The sequence below is a fragment of the Amphibalanus amphitrite genome, unplaced genomic scaffold (assembly GCF_019059575.1).
Source record: "Amphibalanus amphitrite isolate SeventyFive unplaced genomic scaffold, NRLGWU_Aamphi_draft 002014F_arrow, whole genome shotgun sequence".
Classification (NCBI taxonomy): Eukaryota; Metazoa; Arthropoda; class Thecostraca; order Balanomorpha; family Balanidae; genus Amphibalanus; species Amphibalanus amphitrite.
Window position 1 is genome coordinate 1071 of NW_024883507.1, and position 27290 is coordinate 28360.

The window sequence follows — 27290 nt, forward strand, 5'->3', positions numbered from 1 at the left end:
CAAGAAGACAGCAAACATGATCATGCGGAACAACCAGCACAAGGAACCGGACCTCAAGTGTACCAATGTGGTATATGAATTCATATGCCCCGATGAGGACTGCAAGCCTCCACGCCCGAAATCATGCTACATTGGCCACACCACCAACACACTGTCTAAACGCCTCACATTTCATAAGCAGAACGGCGAAATTCAAAAACACATGAAGCTGCAACATGGAAGGGACGTGACCCGGAGTGACTTGGCGGAAAACACGCGCATATAATCTCGCGAGTCGAACCGTAAGCGGCTGAAGGTGCTGGAGGCCGTCTTTATTCAGAAGAGGCGGCCATCCATCAACATTCAGCGCGACCATGCCGGCATCATTACGCTGCATGATATCTGCGCGTGACGTGTGACTGCATGCCCAGTAGGTGTGCAGCAATACAGTGTTTAGGTTTGTGTATTTCCTCTCCCGTGGAGGATCGTGTATTATGAAGGTAGTGTGCAAAACCATAGTGAATTTAAATATGATCAAAAAGTTTTATATCAACTGTTTAGAACTTTGCATCGCTGCCATGTACTAACTGCCATGTTATTATGCATTTCAGACCCTGTGGAACAGTCCTTTTCGGCTATTTCTCGCTGTATATGCGTTTGATTTTAACTAAACTTTGGCAGTGGTAGTTTGAGATCCCTACCTAATTTTATTAATATGGTCTATTAACAAAAAATGAAAAATAAAGGCAAATGTCATTGACTGATAATGTTAAGGTCGTCAGAGCCCTGCTTAGAGGCTGGCACAGGCTGGGCGCTGCCTCCCCTCTGATTGGTCGTGACGTACTAGCACACTGCGGCTTGGCTCCGCCCACTTGCGGTCCTGCCTCGGGTCATGCCAGCCGCAGTCGCAGTCCGACCGGCCGGCGTGCGGGTGGTGCGCGCGCGGAGCGGTAGAGTGGCGCACTTGTTCGCATGTCATTAACTTTTGATAAGTTGTTCTGCAACAAATACTGGACGGAGGAAGGAAGAAAAAGGAAGAAGAGACAAAGTGACAATGACACGAACGGTAGACTGTGGCTAGTGGACAGCAAACAATGTACGTAAACGCTAGAGCAGAGACAGGAGACAAAGACGGTAGACGAAAGACAGACAAAGATGGCAGACCAGAGACAAGTGACGGAGATAGAGATTATAGACGACAGACTGACAAGGGGAGTGAAGGATGGTAGATCATGAACTCTCGATGTTGAATATCTACATTATCATATCCTATCTTTCCTTGTTAATTGCTTTTCGGCCTTAAGCTCTATCAACCATATCCTTAAAGCATTGTGGAAATATTATGGACGTTATGCGCCAAACTCCATATAGAAGCGGACATTGGGGTTCAGATTGTTATTATGAGTAAAATATAAGTCATTTTCTTCATTAAACGGTTGTTTCTCTATGCGGCGATCATTTATGAAGCACGCCACACTTAGTTACCAACGAGCGATATCATAATAGCTCCATTTTTGGCAGTATACTGGCTGCGGCCGAGTGCGACGGTGGCGCCGACTATCGGCTACTCGTGCAACTAGGCCTCGCGGTGGCTCCGGCGGCCAAACTTCAGATGAAAACGTCCCTGTGTGGAGACTTAACGATAAACTGAAAAATGCGATATAATGCAATTAAATTCAGTAATATGCGTTTACCCTGACGTATTTTTTACCAATACTCGGGGAGAATTGGCACCGGGATTTGGCAGGAGAAGATAAAATGTTTATGAACATTCCAAATTGTATTATACCTACATTGCATTGTCAAAATATGTCTCAATATATGCGAGACGTCATGCTGTTTGCCGTAGTATAGCGAAATTGTTTCATGAAAGACTCAATACAAATATAACGGGAGTGATGTATCTTAATTTCATTTGGTGGTGCAAATATTTTTTTCTTCCATGTCCCGATCCCGGGTCGAATTTTTCTCTCCTATGGATAAAAAGTGCAGAGATGTGTTGCTCAGTTAGTGAGCTACAGCGTAGTATAGCGACATTTTTATGTAAGCTGCCTATTTTTTCATACTGTGCTAGTTTCCACGAAAATCCGTGCATACACTGACCAATATTTTTTTCTTCCATGGCCAGATCCCAGGTCCAATTTTTATCCGCTATGGATAAAAATGCATAAATATGTTGCTCAGATGGTAATCTACAGCGTAGTATAGCGACATTTTTATGTAACTACCCTATTTTTTCATACTGTGCTCATTTCCACGAAAATCCGTGCTTACGCTGACCAACATTTTTCTCTTCCATGGCCAGATCCCAGGTCCAATTTTTATCCGTCATGGATAACAAATACATAGATATGTTGCTCAGATAGCGAACTACAACGTAGTATAGCGACATTTTTATGTAACTTCCCTATTTTCTCACACTGTGCTCATTTCCACGAAAATCCGTGCTTACACTGACCAACATTTTTTTCTTCCATGGCCAGATCCCGGGTCCAATTTTTATCCGCCATGGATAAAAATACATAAATATGTCGCTCAGATGGTGAACTATACCGTAGTATAGCGACATTTTCATGTAACTTTATTTTTTCACACTGCGCTATCACCCATCAAAATCCGTGCTCTCACCGACCTTAGTTCTCTGGCGTTGTCGATAGGCGGCGCTGGCGTCGCGTCCCGCGCTATGGCCGCGCCTGGCGCATAACGAAAGATTGAATATTGTTACCCCCAAATATCTTAAAAAGTAATACAAAAACGAAATACAAGCACATATGTGGATACCCTCAATTAAATAAGGCCGTTGAATGTCACATATGTACCTAAAGACAATGCGGTAGATTCTGTCTCGTTACTCATTGAATGCACCATAGCCTGTAGGAAAACGGTCAGCGGAGAAGCTTGCTATAAATTATTGAAAATAAGATGCTTTAATTTTGTAGGGAAAACATTCTGCAGGATCTTAATTTGTAGCTAGAAGGAGTGCTTATCGTTTTATACATACACCGATCTGCATTGCATTCTTTCCGTCCTTATTCTCTCCGCGCGAGACACGACACATATTCATGCAAGGGAAGGTGCGTTAGCGTGTGTCTTCTTCCAGTCCTTTGCAGAGCTCCGCGTCCCTCTGAGCCCGAGCGGCGAATGACCGGTCCCGGTGTCGCGGCGCGGTGGGCGGAGCTTAGCTGCGGCGCAACAGCTGACGCTGCTACGCCGTGCTAGCCTCTACCACGGCGCAGAGTTTTCCGATCACTTTTTACCATTACAAGTCAATGACAAGTGCCCTTCATTTTGACATTTTGTTAAAAGACCATATTAGTAAAAATTAGGTAGGGCCTTGAAACTCATTGTGTCAAAGTTTGGTTGAAATCAAGCGTTTAGGTAACGAGAAAGAGCCAAAAAGGACTGTTCCAGGTGGTCTGAAATGCATAGTAGGTCGTTCAATAAGTAAGGTAAAATCGCATTTATTTCAGTCCACCTTTGGTGTAACGACATGAAACTTGCAACATATGTTAATTGAAATATTGTCTTCAAAATGGCTATAAGCATTTGGTAGCAGGTCCCATCGGTCAACCACCCCAGCCTTCAGAACTCGCACCTACTTCCAATTACCGTTCAGGCGCACGTGCTTATCTCAGCACTCCACCAAACACTGAAAACCCGCTCGGAAAACTCCTTATTGATGTTTTTTACCATGTCTTTTTATTTTCTTGATTGCCTCATCCGTAAAAAGTTATTCCCGGAAACAGAACGTCTTCCGGCGATCCGAACAGATTGAAGCTGGACGGCGCCAGATCAGGGCTATACTCCAGCATTCCTGTACTGAAAGAGCAAAGCCACCCCCGCACTGATGCCTAGTCGGGCATCCTTCTGTTGTTGAGTGAACTCTTTTGGTATCCATCTCAGGCAGACCTTGAAAATATTTAACGTATCTGATGATGCCTGTAGCTGATTCGACAGAACACTTCACTCCGTAAATGAAGTCAGTCAAGCGAATGCTTTGGGTCTCCATCATCACCTCGCTGATTTCACGGATGGTGCCAGATCCAGAGGGTCCTGCAAGCATAGGTCTGCCTGCCGTAGAATTTTGTCTCTTACACTGCCGTATCACTACCCACTTCCCACCACTAAGCATTGTGAATGGTCATGTGGCGTCATCAGGGTACAATTTGCTGCCGACGCCGGTTTCGAGATGAACTCGCTGAGCTAACGGGCGAAGCAAAGTATTTTCACTAAAACGGAAAAAAATCTTAGTATGAGCGGCCCGACCTGTAACGATTTTGAGAGGTTTATATAAAAGTAACCACTGCACAGGGCTGATTGACCTGCGGTCTGTTTTTTTTTCTTTCTTTTTTTTTTGCTGGGCAGCCTAATAACTATCCCTTCTACGCCGTAATTAACTTCTATTGACAGGGCTGCGGAGTCGATGAATTTTTTAGGACTGACTCCGACTCCGGCTCCGCACACCTGGCAGGGCCGAGGAGGCGGCAGATTTTCGGTGACTCCGACTCCGGTCTCGGTTTCCAAAATCGACTACGACTCCGACTGCGACTCCGGTCACAGCTGTCGACTCCAACCGATTCCGACTTCGGCTTCGACTCCCACTCCGACTCCGCAGCCCTGTATATTTATAAATCTAAAGGCGTCTGTCGTGGCACGTGCCATGTGAAAAGTTAAGGGTGCTCAAATTCTTTTCCTTAAGTATAGAGCTTTCGAAAGACCTATAGTAAAGGTCTTTCAAAAGGATATATTATCCCATATATGCATAGACGTACATAAATGTACGTCGATTTGTGCTGACCAACGTGTGCTATACTTCCAGATAAAGAGTTGATGAGTTACCAAATGCGGTCGTTCTGAGGCATTTACATTCTAATCTGTCAGGTGATCACAAAAAACACGGTGCCTGCTCTTTCAGTGTAGAGTCAGAGACGTTTGATTTGTTTGTGCCGTCGCGAGAAGAATTTTACCCGTTCATGCGCTCGACACAGGGTGAGTCAAGGGTTCTTAATCGTTGTTAAATGCTTCCCCCGCCTTAGCTTTCTTTTTCAACAATCTGCTTAAGTATGGCCCTAAGTTCATGAGTGGTGGCATTAAAATATTAACTTCACTTTTCATGCTATCCAAAAAATAACACGTTTCACAAAAACGAGCGTACAATAATGTACGTCTATGCATATCCGTTACATAATGTTTCGTAAGCATGATACAAGTTTATGCTTTGGCAGGATGGCAACGCTGAACCTCAACGATGTCCTGGATGGCATCGAGGAGCAACCTGAAGAGTTCGCTGACGTCACGGCCGTCGTCCTAGAGCCGCCGGAGGTCCGCGTCGACACCGACGAAGACTCTGGCGACGAGGAGACTGCCGACCTGGCCCACCTGACGGGGCCGCAACTGGTCGCTCCCGCCGAGATCGTCGGTCGAGACGCCGTAGACGAGCCAATGTCCAAGAAACAGACCTGGTCGTTCAAGAAAGGCGCTTCAAAGTCTGGACTGCCGATGTTTCCAGACGGTGACTACCGCCCCTACAGCGGCATGATGCCGCAAGAGCTGTTCGAGCTGTTCTTCACAAGCGACCTTCTCGAGCACGTGCAAGAGCAAATCAGGCTATACTGTGCTTTCAAAGGGAAGCAGGACCCGCTCGTCACAGTCGAAGAACTGAAAGTGTTCCTGGGAATCCTCATCCTCAGTGGGTACGCCTCCTACCCCCGTCGACGCATGTATTGGGAAGAAACCCCTGACGTTGGCAACAATCTAGTCGCAAATGCAATGCGGCTCAACCGGTTCGAAAAGATCATGGAGGTGCTTCACTTCCAGGACAACACCAAACTTGACCCTGATGATCGGTTCTGCAAGCTCCGGGGGGTGTCCAACCACCTGGAGCAGCAGTTCATGAAACACTTCGTGCCCACTCAGAGTCTCTCCCACGACGAAGCTCTGGTCGAGTACTTCGGTCGCCACTCCTGCAAGCAGCACATCATCCAGAAGCCGATCCGATTCGGATATAAGATCTGGTGTCTAAACACTCCATCTGGATACTGCGCGGCCTTCAACTTCTACCAGGGCAAACACGGCAAGCGGAATGAAGAGATGGTCAAGCAGTTCGGCAAGTCTGCCGCTACGGTGCTGGAACTGCTGGACAAGCTTCCCCCAGAGATCGCAAAACTCCCGTTCCACATCTGCTGCGACAACCTGTTCACATCCCTCGACCTCCTAGCGGAGATCCAGAGGCGCGGGTTCCATGGCACTGGTACCATGCGAGCGAATCGCCTTCCGAAGGCAAACAAGCTCACTGACGTCAACGCCTTCAAGAAGAAGCCGAAGGGGACCATGGAAGAAGTTACGGCTTCCAGTAACAGCTCCAGTGTGGCTGTCGTCCGCTGGATGGACAACAACGTGGTCACCGCTGCGTCCACCGCCTTCGCTGCAACGCCGGCTGGCTCTGTGAAACGCTTCAGCAGAAAAGACAAGAAGAAGACGGAGGTGCCGGCCCCAGCAGCGATCCTGGCGTACAACCAAGGGATGGGTGGCACAGACCGCCAGGACCAAAATGTAAACAAGTACAGGATCGCGATTCGGGGTAAGAAGTGGTGGTGGGCCCTCTGGACATGGCTCATCGACGTCGCGGTGCAGAACGCGTACGATTTGGCCCAGAAGGCTGGAAGCCCTTCTGCTGAAGATCAGCTGGAGTTCCGGCGTGCAATCGCCCGCTTCTACCTGCAACACTACGGGACCCCACGCTCTGGCAAAGGACGCCCCCGTGCAGATGATCCGACAGCCACAGAACTGCGCTTCGACGGGCGTAACCATGTGATCCAGCGATCATCAAAAGCGTAGGGTGTGTGCTTACTGTAGGGGCGCCCGTCCTACGAGTGTGCAAAGTGCAACGTTGGCCTGTGCACTGGGTGCTTCGCTGTGTTCCACACTCGCTAGAAGCTGGGTGTTCTGTAGGTGTACGGCCAATGAAGGTCTGGCTAGCGTTCGTAAGCTTAGCCTCACAGTTCCAGTTACGCACGTTATCAAACAAAATGTGCAATGCAATGTGTGTATGTGTTGCATTTCGCGTGTTTCGTGGCCCAGGATGCAGTGCAGTTGCACAGTCCACTGCAGTGCTGCTGATTTTCAGCATTGATCCAGAAACGAGTAAGAACCCTGGCAGCATTTTTGCTGCACCGTTCAAAGTCCAGTCGAAGTGCCCTTGGGATGACGAATTTCTCAGGTCTTGATCTGATGTCACAACTCACACGCTGCGTGTGTTTATCTGGCCAAAGGTTATTAGTGATAAGTGAATACCAACACAGTCCCATAAATATGTGCCTGAAATGTGTTTGCTGATTTATCATTCAATATAAGTGAAACATGTTTTGGACATTTGTTTCTAAGTTCAATGTATTTATTTATGGATTGTAACCGTCATTTTCAAAGAGCTCTAAAGAACACATCATAGCATAGGTATATCATATCTGACCATACAGACCATACACACAACATAGGTCCCCTCAGGCTGAGGGCAGAGTCGTCCCCACCCCAACTTGCCCTTCACACATTTCCCCTCAAGTGCGCATGACGTTAGCAATGTATCAGGGATATCGGACATATTATTTCAGGACGGCGGCAGCAGACTTAACAATTGTCTTATTGGACGCTGGCATAGACGTACATTTTTGTACGTCACTTTGAGCGACCATACCAGGCAAGGGCAAAATGCAAAAACAAAATAATTAGTGTCAGGGGCGTAGAAACATATTGTTTAATAATGCTACAAAGTTTCAAACAAAAAATCGGCAAAAAAATAATTCATGCATATATGGGTTAATACATATCTTACCAGCGCTGGGGAAAGGGGGTTGGGGGGTTGGACGTATCCTGCGTTTTTCGCAGATATTGAGTAAAAAAAAAAAACGGCAGCGCAGAGCAAAACCGTCTTCGCCACACCTATTAATGCAAGTTTCCCGCACATACTGTGAAAGTTTCAAGCCCATGCCTCTCAAGGTCAGGTCACCAGGTAGGTCACGTAAAGTGACCTCGCCTCAGAAAAAAAATTAAAATGCTCGTCATAGCCACATTGACTGAACGATCGCCTTGAAACTTTGAGCGATTGATAAGAGCGATGTGCATTAAATTTTAATTTCGTAATTTTGATATCGCTGAGCTAAGTTTAGGACAATCTGCGACCTCTCTATTTTTGTTCAGTTGGAGAAAATTGAAATACGTATTACCTACAAGACAAACGGTATTCTAAACACTCAAATATCATGACACCAGTAAACTTGACACACTGAATAAGACAATAGCACATGGGAATAGAGGCCATCGCAGGTCATGAAAGTTCCCCGGCGGATTTTGCCTTTGATTAGAGCGATGAAAACATCTTCGATGTGCTTGGGTCGACGATGCGCATTGACTGATGCGCAACATGACCTCTTCCGGACAGGTCATGACCTTGAACTTGTTCGTTCCTTGCTTGAGTCAAAAGTGTTTAAAAGTCTATCGAACGCGCTTTTCTACGGCACTGCATCAATATTGGTTCATTTAAGTTATGCGCCGGTGTTTCAGAAAATGTTTAAATATGCACCACTTAACCTTTGTTGACATCTGGTGACCTAACCGTTAACCTGACCTATAAACTGATCGAATTATTTTCGTCTTGATTTTGAACGTTGTTTCAAATGTCGCTTACCGTGCGTTGCTACGTGGCCCATAGACTGAGTTAACCCTCGCCCGTATTGTTGTTTAGCCAGCCACGAACGTATAGGGGAGGGGGGTCGTTGGATACCCCTTGCCGTTTGGCCTCTGATGGACTTAGAGCTTCGCGGACAAAACGAGCGTGTTGTTGGTGACGAGAGGAAACAAAAAATGTCTATTTTTAACCCTCGCCGGCACAGGCCATTTTGAGTCCTTCGACGGCACAAGGGGGGGGGGTGGTACGACCCCCCCCCCTCGCGTTTGGCCCCTGATCGAGCTAGAGCTTCGCAGAAAAAACGAGCGTGTTGCCCGTCACGAGACGAAGCCGATGATACCCAATTTTAAGGTCCTAGGTCATCGGGTGACCTTCCAGGTCAGGTCAATGACCCGAAAACCGGGAAAATCGGGACCTGTTAGAAAGTCGTAAAGTGTGGCTGCTATGTGGTTTTTCGGGGTGCTGATCACGAATATAGTGTTAGTTTTGATGAGAGATGATGTCTTTAAGCATTTAGACCAGGTCGGGTCAGGTCAGGTCAGGTCAACCGGTAGGGGTTGTGACGGGTATTCGTAATACGTGTCAACCGCCTCGGACAGCTTCGTAACATGTTACGAAGGCACCAAAACTACTTCTTAAATGTTCAAATGGTTACTAAATTCGAATTCAGCTCCAAAAACTAGCCAAGAAACATGTAAAACTCGAAAAAGTGAACCGAGGTCACCCGAGGTCACCAAAGGTCAATGACCTGACCTGACCTTCAGGTGACCTTGACACCCACCCTAATGCATGGGAGCAACATCAAATCACATGTTTGAACATTTGAAACCACGAAAAGCTTGCAAACGCGCGTCTAATGCGAGCCGACAAGCGCCGAACCGCGATTTCGGCCAAACATGATCACAGAAAAGAGGTCACAGGTCAAAGGTCATTAGGGTCAGGGTCATGAAATTTTCAGGGTAGGTGTAAAATTGATCAATGCGAGGGTACTGAAAGTTTCGTCGCGATCGGCCGCTTTTTACGCGAGTTATTCGCGAAAAACCTTAGGGGGGGTTGCATCAACCCCCCCCTGTGCCGGCGAGGGTTAAGGTCCTAGATCATAAGTTGACCTTCCAGGTCAGGTCAATGACCCCAAAAATCGGAACAATGGAAACTGTAAGCTAGAACGTCGTAAAGTGTGGCTGCTAGTTTTTTTCGGGGTGCTAATCACAAATATCATGTTAGGTTTGATCAAATCTTCACGCATTTAGGCCAGGTCGGGTCAGGTCAGGTCAGGTCAACCAGTAGGTTCTTGCCGGGTATCTATAGTAGGTGTCAACTGCCACTCACAGCTCCGCAACATGTTACAAAGGCACCAAAACTGCTTCTTAAATGTTCAAATGGATGCTAAATTCTAAATGAGTTCCAAAAACTGTCCTAGACACGTGTAAAACTCGAAAAGTGAATCAAGGTCACCGAAGTTCAATGACCTAACCTGAGTTTCACGTGACCTTGACACCAACCTTGACACCAACCTTTAACAATCCTGAAAATGGCTAATTCATTCATAGTCCCTGTGCTTTAGAACGGCCTGGTCGGGTCGCGCCAGACTGTCTGGATCGGCTTCTGGCCGAGACATAGCTTCGGGCTATTGACCCGAGTGACCCCGGCCCGCGTCCACCTCCCTGCCCCACGGAACCGGCCGACTGGCCCGCCGACCGGTTTAGCCTCTGCGCTGGTCACCGACTCATGCCTGTTTACGCACCCAACTCGCACTACCATTCCGTAGTAAGCGGCTGTCAGCTGAGCTCATTGAAGGCATGGCAGGGACGGTTCTAGGAGGGGGCAAAAAAAACTTAGTCTTAGGACGGAAAATACAGACTTCTGTGTATTGTAGCGACACGGAGAGGTGGGTCCTAACAAGGGGTTCAAACAAAGTCGTGTGGTATTGCGCGTCCCTCCGTCAGGACTTCCGCGCACTCGGTAGCAGAGCCTTTGAGATATTGGCCGGTTTCGCTGAAGCAACTAGAACCTACCACGCAATGAGCAGAGGGCTGTACGTGCCTGTAATTGTTCGTGCATTTTAGGAGTATTCGTGTGGCTACACGACCTACAACTTCAGAAATAAAATTATGCTTTCAATGATATGCAGAATGCGGGGGTTTTGCGAAATACTATTATACTACAACAGAAATTGTTCTGTGACGGTCCCTTACCGATCACGATCGCCTACTTTGTCGATACCGCTATCGTGGCCCTAGAAGTAGTCGAGGTGGTCCCTGAGACAGCCAAAAGGGAGCCATTAACCCTATTCCTGGCGGGCTCCGCCGGGACAAGAAACTCGCCCCCCCCTTCAGATCTCAAAAACTACACATCGCAGCGACAAACGGCGAACGGCGTTTGATAGGTCGTTTAAAGATCTACAACTTTTACATAAAACATTTTCAGGTAAGGTCAATATTGAGGTCACCAGAGGTCATCAACGATAAAATGTTTTGGAATTAGTTACCTATATAACTTTTAAACTAAGAAACAAAGAGACATAAAACCAATACATTTTTTGTTGCTCTCGCCGAGGCGATGCAAAATAAGTATGTGATGACCTTCACAGGTCAATTTAAAATTTGACCTGAGGTCAGGTCATTCATCAATGAGGTTGTGGGGTATGGTCATGCTGCATACCAAACGACGCGCCTTGACCAGGCGAGCAGTTTGGTACCACTTACAAGTCTTTAGCACCATCATGTCGTGATTTATTGACAGAAAAACGATTTATGACGTCACATGACCTCAGATGACGTTTGCCGGTGCCCCTGTCAATTAGCGGCACCAGGATCATCACCGATGAGATAATCTTCCGTAATACTGAAAGAACTGGGTGTTTTTGACTCGTTTACACGAAGCAGGAGGCGTTTCAATATTTTCCCATAGGCTTGCAATGTAAAGGTCACGAGTCTGGCCTGACCTCAGGTCACAGATATGAAAATTCTGAGACATAAAAATTGCACATACTGGTACCCTAACTAAAGCCTGAAGAGAAGAAATTGATCGGTCAAAAACTCTAGCTCTGGCGTGATTGCAAACTTTTCTGAGGTAGGGTCACCAAACCGCCTCTGGTGACCTGACCTGAGGTCAGATCAACTCAAAATTTTCAGAAATGTTGCGTAAAAGCCTTTAAGAAAAAGTCAGAAAATTTGAGCTTCCTAGCTCAAAGCGTTTGGGAGATATAACCAAAAAACCTCAGGGGGGGGCTCCTGAGGCCCCCCCCCGCCAGGAATAGGGTTAAACAGTCTACAATCTTTACACAAAAACTTGACTCTTCCGAAATGAAGTGGGTGATTGGTGAAAAATCAGTACCTATATTTTAGGAAAGTGAGGGTCCCTCTAAGGAGCCCCTAAAACAGTTTGACAAACTAGGGGATAGGAATCTAAATACTGAACCAATCAAGAAATTGAATCTCTCATCAGCCTTACGTATAAGAAGAGCATACATTTACCGTTTTGGTGGCATCACCTTGCATTTAAAAAGAGCGAGAACATACACTGCATAGATGTGGTTGCCAAACGTTGAGCGGGAATATAAATACCTACGCCTTATTTTATAAGCCTGAACTTGGATCCAGGGGGAGAGAGTACCTAAGTCATATCACTCCAGTCATAGACCCGCTTTTCACCACCACGGTCCACGCTCCCCCCCCCCCCCGTCAACACGTTTTCCACTGCTGTTTTTTCCCTCCCCCCCCCCGGTCAGCACTTTTCGTCGCCGCCCCCACCGGCGCCCAGGGCTCAGCCCCCCCCCCCCCCAACCTATTTTGCGATCCTACACCCCTGAGTGCAAGTCTCATGTTTATTATTTTCATGCATTTGAAGCTGGAAAGATGTGACATTATTTTTCGGACACCCTGTAATGCTTGCTCTGCCTCTGTCTCCGTCAGATATGTGCATAGATTCGGGAAAATGGATCTGAGATCCGATGCCATGGATCTAGATCTGGTATCCACTCGGATCTTAGATCAAAATCCTCAAATTTGTCGAGAGATCCATTCAGATCATAGATGTGACCCAGCAGTTTTGTCGAGAGATCCTCCCTGCCTCCATCCTTTGTCCCTCCCTCCCTCACTTCCACTCTCTGACTGTCGCTCTTTGACCCAATCATATGCTCACTTACCCCTCCCCATCTGCCTGTCTCCCTCCCCTCCCCGCTGACCCAATCATATAATGCTTTAAAACTCCCCATCTGTCTCTCTCCCTCCCCTCCCCGTCTCATTTATCACATTTCATCGCTCGCTCCCTCCCTCCCTCTCCCTCCCATCCCTTCTAATCCCCTCCCTCCACTTATCCCGTCCCTCTCCCCCTTCCCCTCCCCTCATATCCCCTCTTGGTACTTGAAAAGTACGGACTTCTCTGCCCTCGCCGTGGATGCATATCTGCGTCTCAGATACGTATCTGATTCGCTCTCTGTAGGTAGTTTAAAAGTAAGTAGATAATGGATGCTTCCCTACCCGCTCCGCCCCGCTCCGCCCCTACCCTTCCCGTTTCTGCCTAACCCTCCCTGCCTGCTTCCATCCCTCTTCCCTCCCCTTCCCTCACTTCCACTCTCTGTCGCTCACTGACTCAATGATAAACTCATTTTCCCTACCCATATGGCTCTCTCCCTCCCCTCCCAGTCTCCTTTAGCAGTAGCACACATCTTCGCTCCCTCCACCCCTCCTCTTCCCTTCCCTCCCAACTGCTCCCATCCTTTCCCTCCTCTCCAATACCATCTTTGTATTTGAAAAAAAGTACTGGCAGTGGCTTCTTCTTCGCCCGCACCGCAGATACATATACGTTTTTATATCCCAGTTACCGAAGCTATATATTAAGGTACGCTCTCGGCAGGTAGTTTAAACAGTAAGTACTGGGTGGTTCCCGCCCACCTCCGACACTAGTAATTAGACATGATCGATAATATTTCAGTATTTTATGGAATTCTGTAACCAACCTATCTCAAATTTAAGCGCCATACCTCGTCAAGCTCCGCCACCCTCTCCAACTCCCCTTTTTCCCCGCAACCCCCTATCCCGGCCCCGAACCCCCTCGCATCCCTTGCCCCATCCCCCTACGCTCCGCCGCTCATGATCGGTAATGTGTTCAGTGCTAAAGATGATCACTGGCGGATCCAGACTTGCGTTTTTGGGGGGGGGGGCCAACTCCTGCAAGTAACCAAACCTAGGGTACCCCCAAATCCTGTTTTCTCATCGGATTTAGGCCACTTATTTTTTCGTCACAGCCCTGAAACGATATTTTTTTTTAACTAAAAATAAAAAATAGAAATGGTAGCCCACCCAACCCGAGCCTAAATATTACTTTGAAAACACTTCAAATTGCTTTTGTCGACCAATTAGCCCGCTCCGGGTCGGTGCGTGGCGCAGCCTTCGCGGGCTGGGAGGTGTCGGTTGGACCCCCTGCCGTTCGGCCCCTGATTAAAGGGACTATCCCACCTTTAACATGGGGTTTGAGTTGAGATAGCCAAGTTTGCGGCGAGGTTCAGAAACCACTATCTATCTAGGTTGCAACCCCCGCGGCCTCTTGGTGTTGAAGAAATTCGTTCCCTTCATTTGAAAATGGGCCTTGCACAAGGCCCTATCTTCAACATGGAGCGACCGTTAGTGTGACGTCACCTCGTTTAGTCATTCTGATTTAAATGGGTTTGTTCGTTGAAAAATCGCTTAAAACTTGGTCTGAACTTTGTTGTGGTGCCTACAGAGTAAAAAGAATCAGCTTTATGACAGTAATGTGGCCTGGGGAAGGAGGTAATTTTGGGCTGTGACGTCACATATTTGAAAGTTTGTGTTTGGAATATGGGAAGCCTAAGATGTTTAATGAAAAATAAATGCCAGAACCGTGTTCCTGGTCATCCAATCTATAAGGTCGGGCACAATTTAACTGGTTTAACAACATTTTAGAAGGTGGGATAGTCCCTTTAAGCTAGAGCTCGCGGAAAAAAAAACAGGCGTGTTGCCCGTGAGTGACGAGACGAAGCCGATGATACCCGATTTTAAGGTCCTTGGTCATTGGTTGACCTTCCACGGCGGTGTTTCACGGTCGTGCTGACAGCCGCTGACAGCGCATTCCGCGAGCTAAGGTCAGCCTTCGGTAGTGTTGTGGGTATAGGCTTGTTGATGTCTCCATTGAAACCAAAAGTGCCATCAGCGCTGGCAGCGGCTGGCAGCGTGCCGTGAAACACCGCCCAGGTCAGGTCACAGACCCAAAAGACGGGAAAATCAGGACCTGTCAGAACCTCCTAAAGTAAGGCTGTAATACGTTTTTTTTTGTGCTGATCACAAATTTCATGTTAGTTTGGATCATAGATAATGTCTTCATGCGTTTAGACCATGTCGGGGCAGGTCAGGTCAGATCAACCAGTAGGAGTACTTATGGGCGTCCGTATAGCAGGTGTCCACTACCACTGGCAGCTACGTAACATGATACGAAGGCATCAAAACTACTTCGTAAATGTTCAAATGGTTGCAAAATGCTAAATTCAAAATCAGCTAAACGAAACTATCCTAGAAACATGTTAAACTCGGAAAAGTGCACCGAGGTCATCAAAGGTCAATGACCTGACTTGACCGTAAGGTGACATTGGCATCCGCCCTAATGCGTGGGAGCAACATCATATCACATGTTTGAGCGTTTTAAACCACGAAAAGACTATAAAAGCGCGGATAATGTGAGCCGACATACGCCGAATCGCTATTCCGGCCAAACATGGCCTCCAACATGACCAAACAGTCTCGAGAAATAGGCCACAAGTCAAAGTTCACTTGGGTCAGGGTCATGAAATTTTCAGACTTTGTCACCATGAGGGTACTAAAGTTTCGTCGCGATCGGCTTCATGATACCTTACACGATAACTTCACACGTCGATCGAGAGTTAAAGGGATTATCCCACCTTTAACATGGGGTTTGAGTTGAGATAGCCAAGTTTGCGGCGAGGTTCAGAAACCACTATCTATCTAGGTTGCAACCCCCGCGGCCTCTTGGTGTTGAAGAAATTCGTTCCCTTCATTTGAAAATGGGCCTTGTACAAGGCCCTATCTTCAACATGGAGCGACCGTTAGTGTAACGTCACGTCGTTTAGTCATTCTGATTTAAATGGGTTTGTTCGTTGACAAATCGCTTAAAATCTGGTCTGAACTTTGTTGTGGTGCCTACAGAGTAAAAAGAATCAGCTTTATGACAGTAATGTGGCCTGGGGAAGGAGGTAATTTTGGGCTGTGACGTCACATATTTGAAAGTTTGTGTTTGGAATATGGGAAGCTTAAGATGTTTAATGAAAAATAAATGCCAGAACCGTGTTCCTGGTCATCCAATCTATAAAGTCGGGCACAATTTAACTGGTTTTAACAACATTTTAGAAGGTGGGATAGTCCCTTTAAAGCATGGATGAAGGAGAACCAGGGGATGAAGGTTCTTTCATCCATGGTTAAAGTGTGCAATAAGAACTTCTTGGGTGAAGACAAGACCAACACTTTTATCAAGCTCACAGATTTTTAATGATACGGTATTTTCTCTCTACCTACTACGCCCTTCTCACATTCATTTTTCTTAAGTGTTTTTGGGGACAAAAAATATATGTTGTTCCCCTTTCAGGCTTGGGGGCATGACCCCGTGGCCCCCCTGGATCCGCTAGGCCGAAACTAACTAGGTCGTTTTCAAACGGTCTGATATTTCAGGTCATAGTTTGCAAACGGCCGGTGTTTTCAGGTAGTGGCCTGACTGGGCCAGGCCGTTTGCAAACGGACCGAATTTTCGTACGGCCTGTAACATATATTCAGATTTCGACATCTGTCGTAGCATCAAATGCTGATGTGGCGCATTCAAAAGCCGGAATTGGTCCTTGGATGCCGTAAGGACCCTTTTAAGAAATAAGTGACCCGACTGACCCTTAGAGATTGGCCTGAGCTGTGACCGAAATAAGTCTTTTACCGTTTCGCAGGAAGGGACAAAAAGGTCCCTCATATGCTTCTTGTACAACTACGAAACAAAACAAGTTTTTTTTTTCAACGAAAACTCAGTGAGTTTTCCTAAAAAATTTATTGCGCATATTCCGTGAATGAAAAGTTGCCGGGTCATGTCAGGTCAGGCTGCCACAGCAAGTTTGTTAACTTGACAGCTCAATCGATATTTATGCAATAAGACCTTCTCGGGTGACGATAAGACATGACGACACTTTATGAAAGAAGCTAGTAAACCCGGTAGTTTCTCCATAGGCGCGGGAACCGGGGGGAGGGGGCAGTGGTGGCAGCTTGCCCCCCCCCCAACTCTGGGGCCGTGCGGGCGGTGCCCCCACAACTTTCAGACAGAATACCGCTCCTTTTTGCAAATGTTTTCTTTTTTTTGTTGAAAAAGCCAAGGGATGAAAAATAAGTGGCCTAAAACCGGCGAGAAAACTATATTTGGGGGATCCTAGGTTGATCTCTATCATGGTGTGACCTCCCCCCCCCCCCGTCTAAAAGTAGTTCCCGCGCCCCTGGGTTTCTCTACGCTATTGAATCACGCTGCTGATTCTAGTAAGTATCTACTACACAACCTTCTCACATTAATTTTTCTTCGAGCGTTTTGGGGGGCCAAAAGATATGTTGGCCCCCTCTTTTAGGCTTTTTGGGCCCATGGCCCCGGTGGCCCCCTTGAATCCGCCAGTGGGGGCGGTGCCCCCACAACTTTAAAACGGAATACCGTCCTTTTTTGCAACTGTTTCTTTTTTTTTGTTGAAAAAGCCAAGGGATGAAAAATAAGTGGCCTAAAACCGGTGAGAAAACTAGATTTGGGGGGACCCTAGGTTGATCTCTATTATGGTGTGCTCCCCCAGTCGGAAAGTAGTTCCCGCGCCCCTGACTTTCTCTACGCTATTGAATCACGCTGCTGATTCTAGTAGGTATCTACTACGCAACCTTCTCACATTAATTTTTCTCCAAGCGTTTTGGGGGGGGGGGGCCAAAAGATATGTTGGCCCCCCCTTTCAGGCTTTTGGGGGGGGCCATGGCCCCGGTGGCCCCCCCCCCCTGGATCCGCCAGTGAAGATGATAAACACGGTGATGATAGACCGTGATGATAAACACGGTGACCCAAAATGAAAATCAAAATCAAATTCTCGTCCCGCGCCGTAGATGCATATCTGCGTCGCAGATACGTATCTGATTCGCTCGCGGTGGGTAGTATAAAAAGCAAGTAGATAATGGATGCTTCCCCGCCCCGCTCCGCACCGCTCTGCACCTACCCTTTCCGTTTTTCCATAACCCTCCCTCCCTGCTTCCATCCCCCTTCCCTCCTCTACCCACCCTTCCCATCCCCTCCCTCCCCTCATCCCCTCCCGCTATACCCTTCTCCTCCCCTCACATCCCCTCTTGGTACTTGAAAAGTACGGACTTCTCTGCCCGCGCCGTAGATGCATATCTGCGTCTCATATACGTATCAGATTCGCTCTCTGTAGGTAGTTTAAAAAGCAAGTAGATAATGGATGCTTCCCCGCCCCGCTCCGCCCCAACCCTTCCCGTTTTTCCCTAACCCTCCCTGCCTGCTTCCATCCTTCTTCTCTCCCCTTCCGTCCCTTCCACTCTCTGACGGTCGCTCACTGATTCAATGATAAACTCATTTATCCCTACCCATATGTCTCTCACCCTCCCCTCGCAGTCTCCTTTAGCACACTTCTTCGCTTAATCCACCCCTCCTCTTCCCCTCCCTCCCAACTGCTCCCAGCCTTTCCCTCCTCTCCAATCCCATCTTTGTACCTATTTGAAAAAGTACTGGCTTCTTCTTCGCCCGCACCGCAGATGCATATACGTTTTTATGTCCCAGTTACTGAAGCTATATATTAAGTTTCGCTCTCGGCAGGTAGTTTTAACAGTAAGTACTGGGTGCCTCCCGCCCACCTCCGACACTAGTACTTAGACATGATCGATAATATTTCAGTATTTTGTGGAATTCTGAAACCAACCTATCTCAAATATAAGCGCCATACCTCGTCAAGCTCCTCCCCCTCTCCTTTCTCCAAGCAGCCCCCTGTCAAACGGCACAGCATCTTTCTTCAGAAGTCGCCGTTTCCGATCCTTGCCGCGTCTGTTAGCACCCGCACGAAAATCATGAGGACGGAAATGCTTTTCGCATATGCCACAGTTGACCCCGTTCAGGTTTTCCACGTTCCGTCCAATGGCTTCAGCCCATTTTCTCTTGCTTGCTTTATTTCCGGGGAATCGAAAAACGCTTAATCGTGGGGTAGGCTTATTGTTTTCCCTGTCCCATATCGTCGGCTTGTGTCCTGAACGACAGTTAGCAACTGCACAATATCTTGGCATTGTTGAACAGCTTCCATACTGTATACAACCACAAGTTATGAATTAATTGTGTTGTGGAACGATTGTACAGAAAGGGGAAATCACAAAAAAAATATTACAATGATCCACACTAAACCAACTTGGTATTAAGATGTATAAACTACAATTCCGACAAAGCTCAACGAAAACAATATGTTGAAATTTGGAATGTTTGAGATTCTATAAGTAAAATACGCATTATTGCAGCACGTGATAAATGCAATTAACATCCGTCATCCACCGCCTGCAGTACCCTTATGGTAATCGGCGAAATTTCGTGTCCAGTCCAGATATGTAGTAGTCTATGATACAGGGTGACCCAAAATCAATGTCACATCCTCCCACAACCTTTATTTTGCCTAATACGGCGTAATTTCAATATAATTTCGGCGTTACTTGCTCCTAGAGACCTTATTGGCTGCATTCTAGTCACGTGACCTTCGAATTTTTGTGGCCCTGACTGGTCAAGTGGTTAACGGAGGCTATTTTCGGGGCAGTAGCCAGGGCGAGCGGACCAGGTCTGATTGTTGTGCAGTTTTGTCCGCGATAACAAAACTGCACAACAAATCGTCTTGCAACGGGGCAGTCGGCATAGTTGCCGGCGGCATGGCCCACAGCCAGGTCGCCGAGGCACTGGGCATGAGTTACTGCACGATTTGGCGCTGGTTGTCATGTGACAGAAGCGGATAGACGCCTGAGAACCAGCTAGGTCGCGACAGGAAGAATTCCGCCAGTCGGGTAGCGCAGATCATTATCGCGAAATGTGGAGCTTAAGACGGACAAATCCAAAAGGAAACTGGCAAGTAGGCTGACTGATAAGGGTCATCCAGTTTCCAAGTCGACAAGCCATCGGTACCCGAGGTTGTCTCTTAAGCTGAAGCCCACGAAGCCACGTCTCCAGCTGAAAACTTCTGCTGAACATGTCCAGGGCCATCTTTCAACAGGTCGGCGCCTCGGCTTATCGAGCAAAAACGACGCAGGACTGGTGCTCATCGAACTTCCCAGCATTCTGGGAGAAGGACAAATTGCCGGGGTATAGCTCGATAGAAAATCTTAGAGCGAGCGTCCGGTAAGAGGTTAACAAAATGGGTCAATGATAACCTGAAAGCACGCTGACCAGGAACGTTGGATCTGTCCGGTCCAAAATCAGTCTACAGAAGCTGGACATAATGATTTCTGATGTCCCGGACCGTATGCTTACCCGTATCAGGGAGAAGGTGGGATAGAAATGTAAGAAAAGTGCAACTCTCATGATTATTATTTTCATGCATTTGACGCTGGAAGGTGTGAAATTATTTTTAGGACACGCTCTAAGGCTCGTTCTGCCTCTGTCTCCGTCAGATATGTGCATGGATCAATTTTGTCGAGAGATCTTCCTCCATTCCTCTTACCTCCCTCCCTCACTTCCACTCTCTGACTGTCGCTCACTGACCCAATCATATACTCACTTACCGCTCCCCATCTGTCTGTCTCCCTCCCTTCCCCGCTGACCCAATCATATAATGCTTTAAAGGTAGTGTGCCAGCTTTCCTGGACCGTATGGAGTTAATGGCCCAGATAAGGAGAACCGGATTTTTAGAACTTATCCATACCTTCAAAACTCATGGAAACGTCTTAAATTCTTCAAATTTTGAGTACCCCAGTGCGAAATTCGCCCCGACGGGTTGTCGGTCGTACCCCAACCACATTTCACAACACTATGAACAATAAATGCACACACTGAAATCGCTATTACCGATATACTCATCCAATCAAGTTTCGATAAACCCGTTCATCATCATCTCCTGCGGTTTCGAACACGCCTGTTAGGTGGTGCGGCAGACCGCGCCCAAAGCCAGGGCCCCGGTAACGTGAGGTAGCCGAGTCGGGGCAGCGTGCGCTGACCCAAGCCGGGGCCGCGCGTCCTCCCGGTGTCATGTGATAGCCCGGGGCTGCCCGCGGGGATGCGGTAGACCGCGCCAAAAGCTGTGGCCCTGGCTTGGGTCAGCGCACGCTGCCCCGACTCGGCTACCTCACGTTACCGGGGCCCTGGCTTTGGGCGCGGCTTCTGCTCATACTTTGTGGTGCGGTGGTGGTGCGTCGGGCCGCGCGCTCTGACTTCGGCCAAGAAAAATGCGTCAGCTGATCATTGTCATTTCTGCCACTTGCGTGTGGTGAAATGGGGTCATAACTTAAGAGACGGCTTTTTCATATCAATTATTTTACATAAAATCATATTTCAAACCATGAATAATGTTCGACAGCCAAATAAAAGAAACAATACCAATACAGGCTTACAGTTTAAGGCTCGACATTGTGTTGTCTACGATTAGACAGCTGATAACTCATTCCCGTACGTCGGAACTCTATAATGACCTTTGCTTATTGTCACATGTGCGCCGCATTCGCGATTGTTGCCGACGCCTGTTTGCAGCTCAGCCCATTACAGTTGTTATACATATCGAAAAACCGATAAACTTTTAGGCGAAAAGGGCACTATTCCAGGCCCATTTTTTATTTTCTTTGCGATATTAGGTAAAAACAGAAGCTTCTTATCCTAGGAAAAATAAAATGGGAAATCTTTCAAAGGTGGCACACTACCTTTAAACCTCCCCATCTGTCTCTCTCCCTCCCCAACCAAGCAAGAGAAAAAGGTCAATTCTTTTGGACGCAACGTAGAGGAGTGATAACTCTCATCCCAAAGAAGGGTGATCAGACTTTGTTGAGGAATAAACGTGCTATATGTCTTTTAGACACGGTTTACAAAATTGTGGCCAAGGTTGTTGCGAATCGTCTTGCGCGGGTTGTGCATCAGATAGTATCTGAAGATCAGACCGGAGCCATTAGAAATAGATATATTGGAACCAATTTACGGACGATAGCAGACGTAATTGAGCTGTGTGAAAGGGAAGATAAAGAGGGCATTTTAATGGCTTTAGATTTTAGAGATGCGTTTAACTCTGTTGAACATGCGTTTGTATATGAAACGTTGAAGCGTTTTAATTTCGGAGATGATTTCATTGGATGGGTAAAGCTACTTCATAACGGATCTGAATTGTCAGTTATCAATAACGGTTATACCACAGATTGGTTTAAGCCATCTAGAGGATTGCAGCAAGGATGTCCCGCCTCTGCACCAATTTTCGCACTTGTGGTAGAAATTTTGGCTTTAAGTATTAAAGCGAATAATGATATTCAAAGAATACGATGGAAAAGTGAGGAATACATTATAACTCAGTATTGCGACGACACAACCATATTTGTCAAAAATCATGCTTCCGCAGAACGGGTCTGCAGCCTGGTTCAAAATTTTGGAAGTTTTTCAGGTTTGATGCTGAATGTAGATAAGTGTAATTTTATGTGGTTAGGAAAAAGTAAGTTGTCAGAGCGGACAATATGCAGGACGCGTCCTAAATCAGAAGTTAAGATACTTGGAGTTTGGTTTAGCGCTAAACATAATTGTTGTGCTGTTAATGTAGATCCTGTTATAGGCAAAATTAAACGCACTTTGAATATGTGGATGCAAAGGGACCTCACGATAAAAGGGAGGATAACGATAGCGAAATCACTTATAGTATCGCAAATGACGTACCTCATGGCAGCGGGTGAGGTTGATAATGCACGCATCCAAGAGATACAAAAGCTTATTATGAAATTCATCTGGAGGGGGAGGCCACCGAAAGTAGCTGGAAGAGTACTGAGACAGAATGTTGAGGAAGGTGGATTGAATGCGCCTGACCTTGACATGATATATAAGGCGCAGCGGGTTGCATGGCTGAACCGAATGATGAAACATTCAGAGCTTACATTTGTGAGAATGTTTTGTCAGAGACTGAAGATCGAATCATTGAAAGATATTTTGAGTGGTCACTACAGTGATAAGTGGGTTAAAGGACTGAATTTGTCACCTTTTTATAGAGATATGCTGCTGTGGTACAAAGATATCATCCCACGGAAGGAGCCTAGCTGCGGCAGAGAGGTGCGGCTGCAGCTAATTTGGCATAACCAGGCAATTAGGATTGGAGGGAAAACTATTTACTGCAACGCGCTCGCCAAAAAAGGGGTACGCTATATTGACGATTTCATTGGAGAAAACGGAAGGATGTTAAGCTATTCGGAATTCGTGAGTAAGCATGGGGTCGGATGCGTTGATCCTCTGACGTATGCTGGACTGTGTCAAGCAATTCCTGTACAATGGAAGGCCCTGGCTGTTAATACTGCAAAGTTAACTATGGCAGAAAAGACGGCTACTGCTAAAATTTATTACGGAGATCGTGAGGTCGAATTGTCTGGGTTAAGAACTAGTAACTTTTATGCAATGCAGATGCCAACTTTTATACCTACTGCCCAGGAGCGGTGGACTGCGGAAGGAATCGATTTTGGAGATCGCTGGGCAAAGATCCATAGTTTGCCATTTAAAATAACCAAATCAACTCGTTTACAAAGCCTCCAGCACAGAATAACTCATCGATATTTTCCCACTAAACGATTTTTATTTAGCAGGAAAGTGGTGCCAGACCCCTTTTGCGACGAGTGCGGTGAGGTAGACGATCTGCAGCATTATTTCGTGACGTGTCCGCATTTGAGTGCTTTCTGGGATAGGCTTTCGGATGCTATCAGTAACAAGGTTAGGAGACGTGTTCATCTGCAATCTGACAGCACGACTGTATTATTTGGATGCCTGATGGGTCCAAGGTCGCTCAATATGGTTATATTGTATGCCAAGCAGTTCATTTCTCATCAGAAATTTTGGAATGGTGATGTGAGGTTGGATGGCTTTTTGAGATATATTTGTAAAATGTTCGAGGTAGAAAAATGTGCGGCGAAATGGAATGATAACCTAGAGGCATTCAGAGACGCATGGAGGCCATTTATGTCAGACGGCCTCCAATTGGAACTGTAAAGTGTCGAGAATGTATTGTGCAACGTGCAGTGATTAGGTTGCATGGGTACTGGCTGCGTTCTTACGTAGGTAGTGCGTAGGGAGGAAAGTCGTGTTTATGTGGATGGTTTTATGTGTGTTTTAGGTGTATTTAGGTTTAAGATGTGTTTTTAATGCATATGAGTTGATGATCTTAGTAATAAAAATTTTATAAAAAAAAAAAAAAAAAAAAAAAAAGTCTCTCTCCCTCCCCACCCTGTCTCCTTTATCACATTTCATCGCTCGCTCCCTCCCTCCCCTCCCCTCCCCTCTCCTCTCCTCCCCTCCCCTCCCCTCCCTTAACATCAACTCTCTCTTCCTTTTCCACCCCTCCAATCCCCTCTTGATAATTGAAAACGTACGGGCTTCTCCGCCCGCGTCGTAGAAAAATAACTGCGGTGCAGATAAATATCTGATTTGCTTTCGGTGGGTAATTTAAAAGTAAGTAGGTAATGGGTGCTTCCCTGCCCCGCTCTGTCCTGCTGCGCCCCTACCCTTCTCGTTTCTCCCTAACCCTGACTCCTACTTCCATCCTTTTCCCTCCCCTTCCCTCACCTCCACTCTCTGACTGTCGCTCACTGACTCAATGATAAACTCATTTATCCCTCCCCATCTGTCTCTCTCCCTCCCCTCCCCGTCTCCTTAATCACAATCGCTCGCTCCCTCCCTCCTCTCCCCTCCCCCTTTTCCCCTCTCCTCCCCTCCCCTCCCTTCCTATCCCCTTCCTCCCCTCATCCCCTCCTATCCTCCCTTCCCCTCCCCTCACATCCTCTCTTGGTACTTGAAAAAGTGCAGTCTTCTCTGCCTGCGCCGTAGATGCATATCTGCCTCTCAGATACGTATCTGATACACTCTCGGTAGGTACTTCAAAAAGTGAGTAGATAAGAGATGCTTCTCCAACCCGCTCCACCCCGCTCCGTACCTACCTTTCCCCTTTCTCCCAAACCCTCCCTCCCTGATTTCATCCCTCTTCCCTCCCCTTCCCTCACTTCCACTCTCTGACTCTCGCTCACTGACCTAATCATATACTCACTTACCTCTACCCATCTGTGTCTCTCCTTCCCTTCCCGATCTCCTTTATCACACTTCTTCGCTGTCTCCCTTCCTCCCCTGCCACCTACTCCCTTCCCACCTAAAACACTATTAGAATCAAATTGCTTTACTAGAACAACACACCGCCCTTTGCCAGTCCTCAGAACAAACTGAAGTCGCTGGCAGAATGAGCCAGTTGCGGGTGACCACGATAATTAGCCCCTATTATCTGACATAGTAGAGCTGCCAGATTACCAATGTTATCAATTACAACGCAGACACATGACAGGCGAAATTCTATAAAAACGGTCGTTCACCTCATTATTCTTTTCTAATTTTGCAAAGTGTACAGGATTTCTGCGTCTCCATTTCTTCCCGTAACAGAACATTCGGGAACTGTGTTTGCTTTCATTGGTAATCTGGCAGCTCTAATTCTCAGCCAATCATAGCGCAGAACGTGGGACCGTCGGGCGGCCGGTCAGCCGGCGCCTTCAGTCTGTTCTGAGCGCTGGTGAAGGGCGGTGTGTGTATCTTCTACAGCGAGGTGATCGTTGTAGCGCTTTGTGTCGTCTCTACGGCAAGTTAAAATTTTGAATAAGTATGTTCTGTAAACTGGTATTCAATACTTTCACTTGTGTCGTTGCTGCCTTTGTCTTTTTGGTTTCTGTATCTGACTTTTTTTTTGTCACGAGATTCAGCGATATTAACCCTCGCCGGCCGAGGGAGTTACGAGCAGTGTGAGTGAGTAAGGACCTCGGTAACAAAGTGACGAGTGGCTGTGATAGACGATGGTCTGGTTGCGTATGGCGTGTGTGTGTGTCTGTGTGCGTGTCGTGTGTCTGGTATGGATATAGGTGTGTAATTTCTGACATTTTTTATTCCCATTTAACCCTGACGTACGCGTTTTTACTTGCCATGACTTAAGACACGGAATAGCCACGGTGTACTGTGGAGTTGTCTGCCTCCGTCAATACAATACAATACAATTGGTCTTACGGAAAATGGCTAAATTTCTAAAGTTCTTAACTCGTTTTTGTTATTAACCGTATATTAAAAATGGCGAGGTGAGCCACTTCCGTAAAAAGGACGCCATTTGTGATATAAAATAATTAATAATAAACGCACTATAAGTGAGTTTTCCTGTCGAATCGAATCACTCTCTCTGATTCCTTTATTTCAAAAACATTCGATTCGTGCATTGTTGGTACATCACGTGGGCGACTGAATATGTCACCGCCAAATTGACAGCACTAAATATCATACATCCTCCCCCCTTGACCCAGCCTGGGTCAATGACAGTATTACTGATTGCATCCTAGACACTCATGCGTCCACTGCTCCTTCGTGCCCGGGATTTCCACAGGAACGAGCTTCTGTATGGGTCTTTGCATGCTCGTCCGTCTACCGCCGGGTCCGCTGCAGATCACCTGGGCTCCTATTATGCGTCCATCCACCTCCTCTATCCTGCCCAGACGCCAGTCATTTCTCTTGGCGCACACTTCTTTGATGATGACTACGGTGCCAATGACTGGCTCTTCATGTGTCGGCTTCCTGGTTTGCTTGTGCTGACTTAGCTGCAGCAGATACTCAGTTTTCCATCTTTGCCAAAAATGTTCGAGCAGTTTCTGGACGTGCCTGTACCGTTTCGTGTGTTCTTCTTCCGTTTTGAGCTCAGTGTGACTGCTGTTGAAGAACAAGTGATTTGGAATGAGAAGCCTCCTGCCAGTCATGAGGTGTGCTGGAGTGAGGGGTTCTTCCAGCTCCTCACTGGAGACAAACGACAGCGGTCTGGAATTCATGATGCCTTCGACCTCCACTACCGTAAAGTGAGGCTATTTGAAACGGATTTTACAGTTTTTGGCCTCTCCCTTCAAAACGGTTGATATTTCCTATAGCATGTAAATTGCAAAAACGTAGTCCTCTGTAGCCTCTTTCAGATAGGTCCGTTTTGGTTCACCTAGCAGCCATAAATAAAGTTATTTTTCTAAAATGACGATAATAACTCAAGTTTATTGTACAAGACAAAGCTTTCGATACATAAAGTATCTTGATCACTGTCAATGAGAATATTGGATATTGGAACGAAATATGAAGAAACGAAAACGAAAATGTCTCGAAGCGGCTCATATCATGTCAAGAAATACGTTCAACACAAGAAACGGGTTTATTACATGGTCTAGCATAGCAGCAAAATTAGTAGTGAAAGTGTCATAGGGTGAATGTCACATGTTAGGAAGAAAGAAATGCAACGACTTGCGTCGGTTTTTGTTATTTGTGAATTTTCAAATATTCTACATCTCATTGACAGTGATCAAGATACTTTATGTATCGAAAGCTTTGTCTTGTACAATAAACTTGAGTTATC

General features: G+C 46.8%; 1 protein-coding gene across 1 annotated transcript; it reads left to right on the forward strand.

Moving 5' to 3' along the window:
- Window positions 1-4780: 4780 nt before the first annotated feature.
- Window positions 4781-7871, forward strand: LOC122376097 (piggyBac transposable element-derived protein 3-like). The gene is made up of 2 exons (XM_043355791.1): window positions 4781-4968; window positions 5205-7871. The coding sequence occupies exon 2, from the start codon at window positions 5206-5208 to the stop codon at window positions 6814-6816; it is 1611 nt and encodes a 536-aa protein (XP_043211726.1). The 5' UTR covers window positions 4781-4968; window position 5205; the 3' UTR covers window positions 6817-7871.
- Window positions 7872-27290: the final 19419 nt, after the last annotated feature.

Bases quoted from the DNA above. Each gene is read 5' to 3' on its own strand.
- LOC122376097 (XM_043355791.1), top strand. From the start codon at position 5,206: ATGGCAACGCTGAACCTCAACGATGTCCTGGATGGCATCGAGGAGCAA.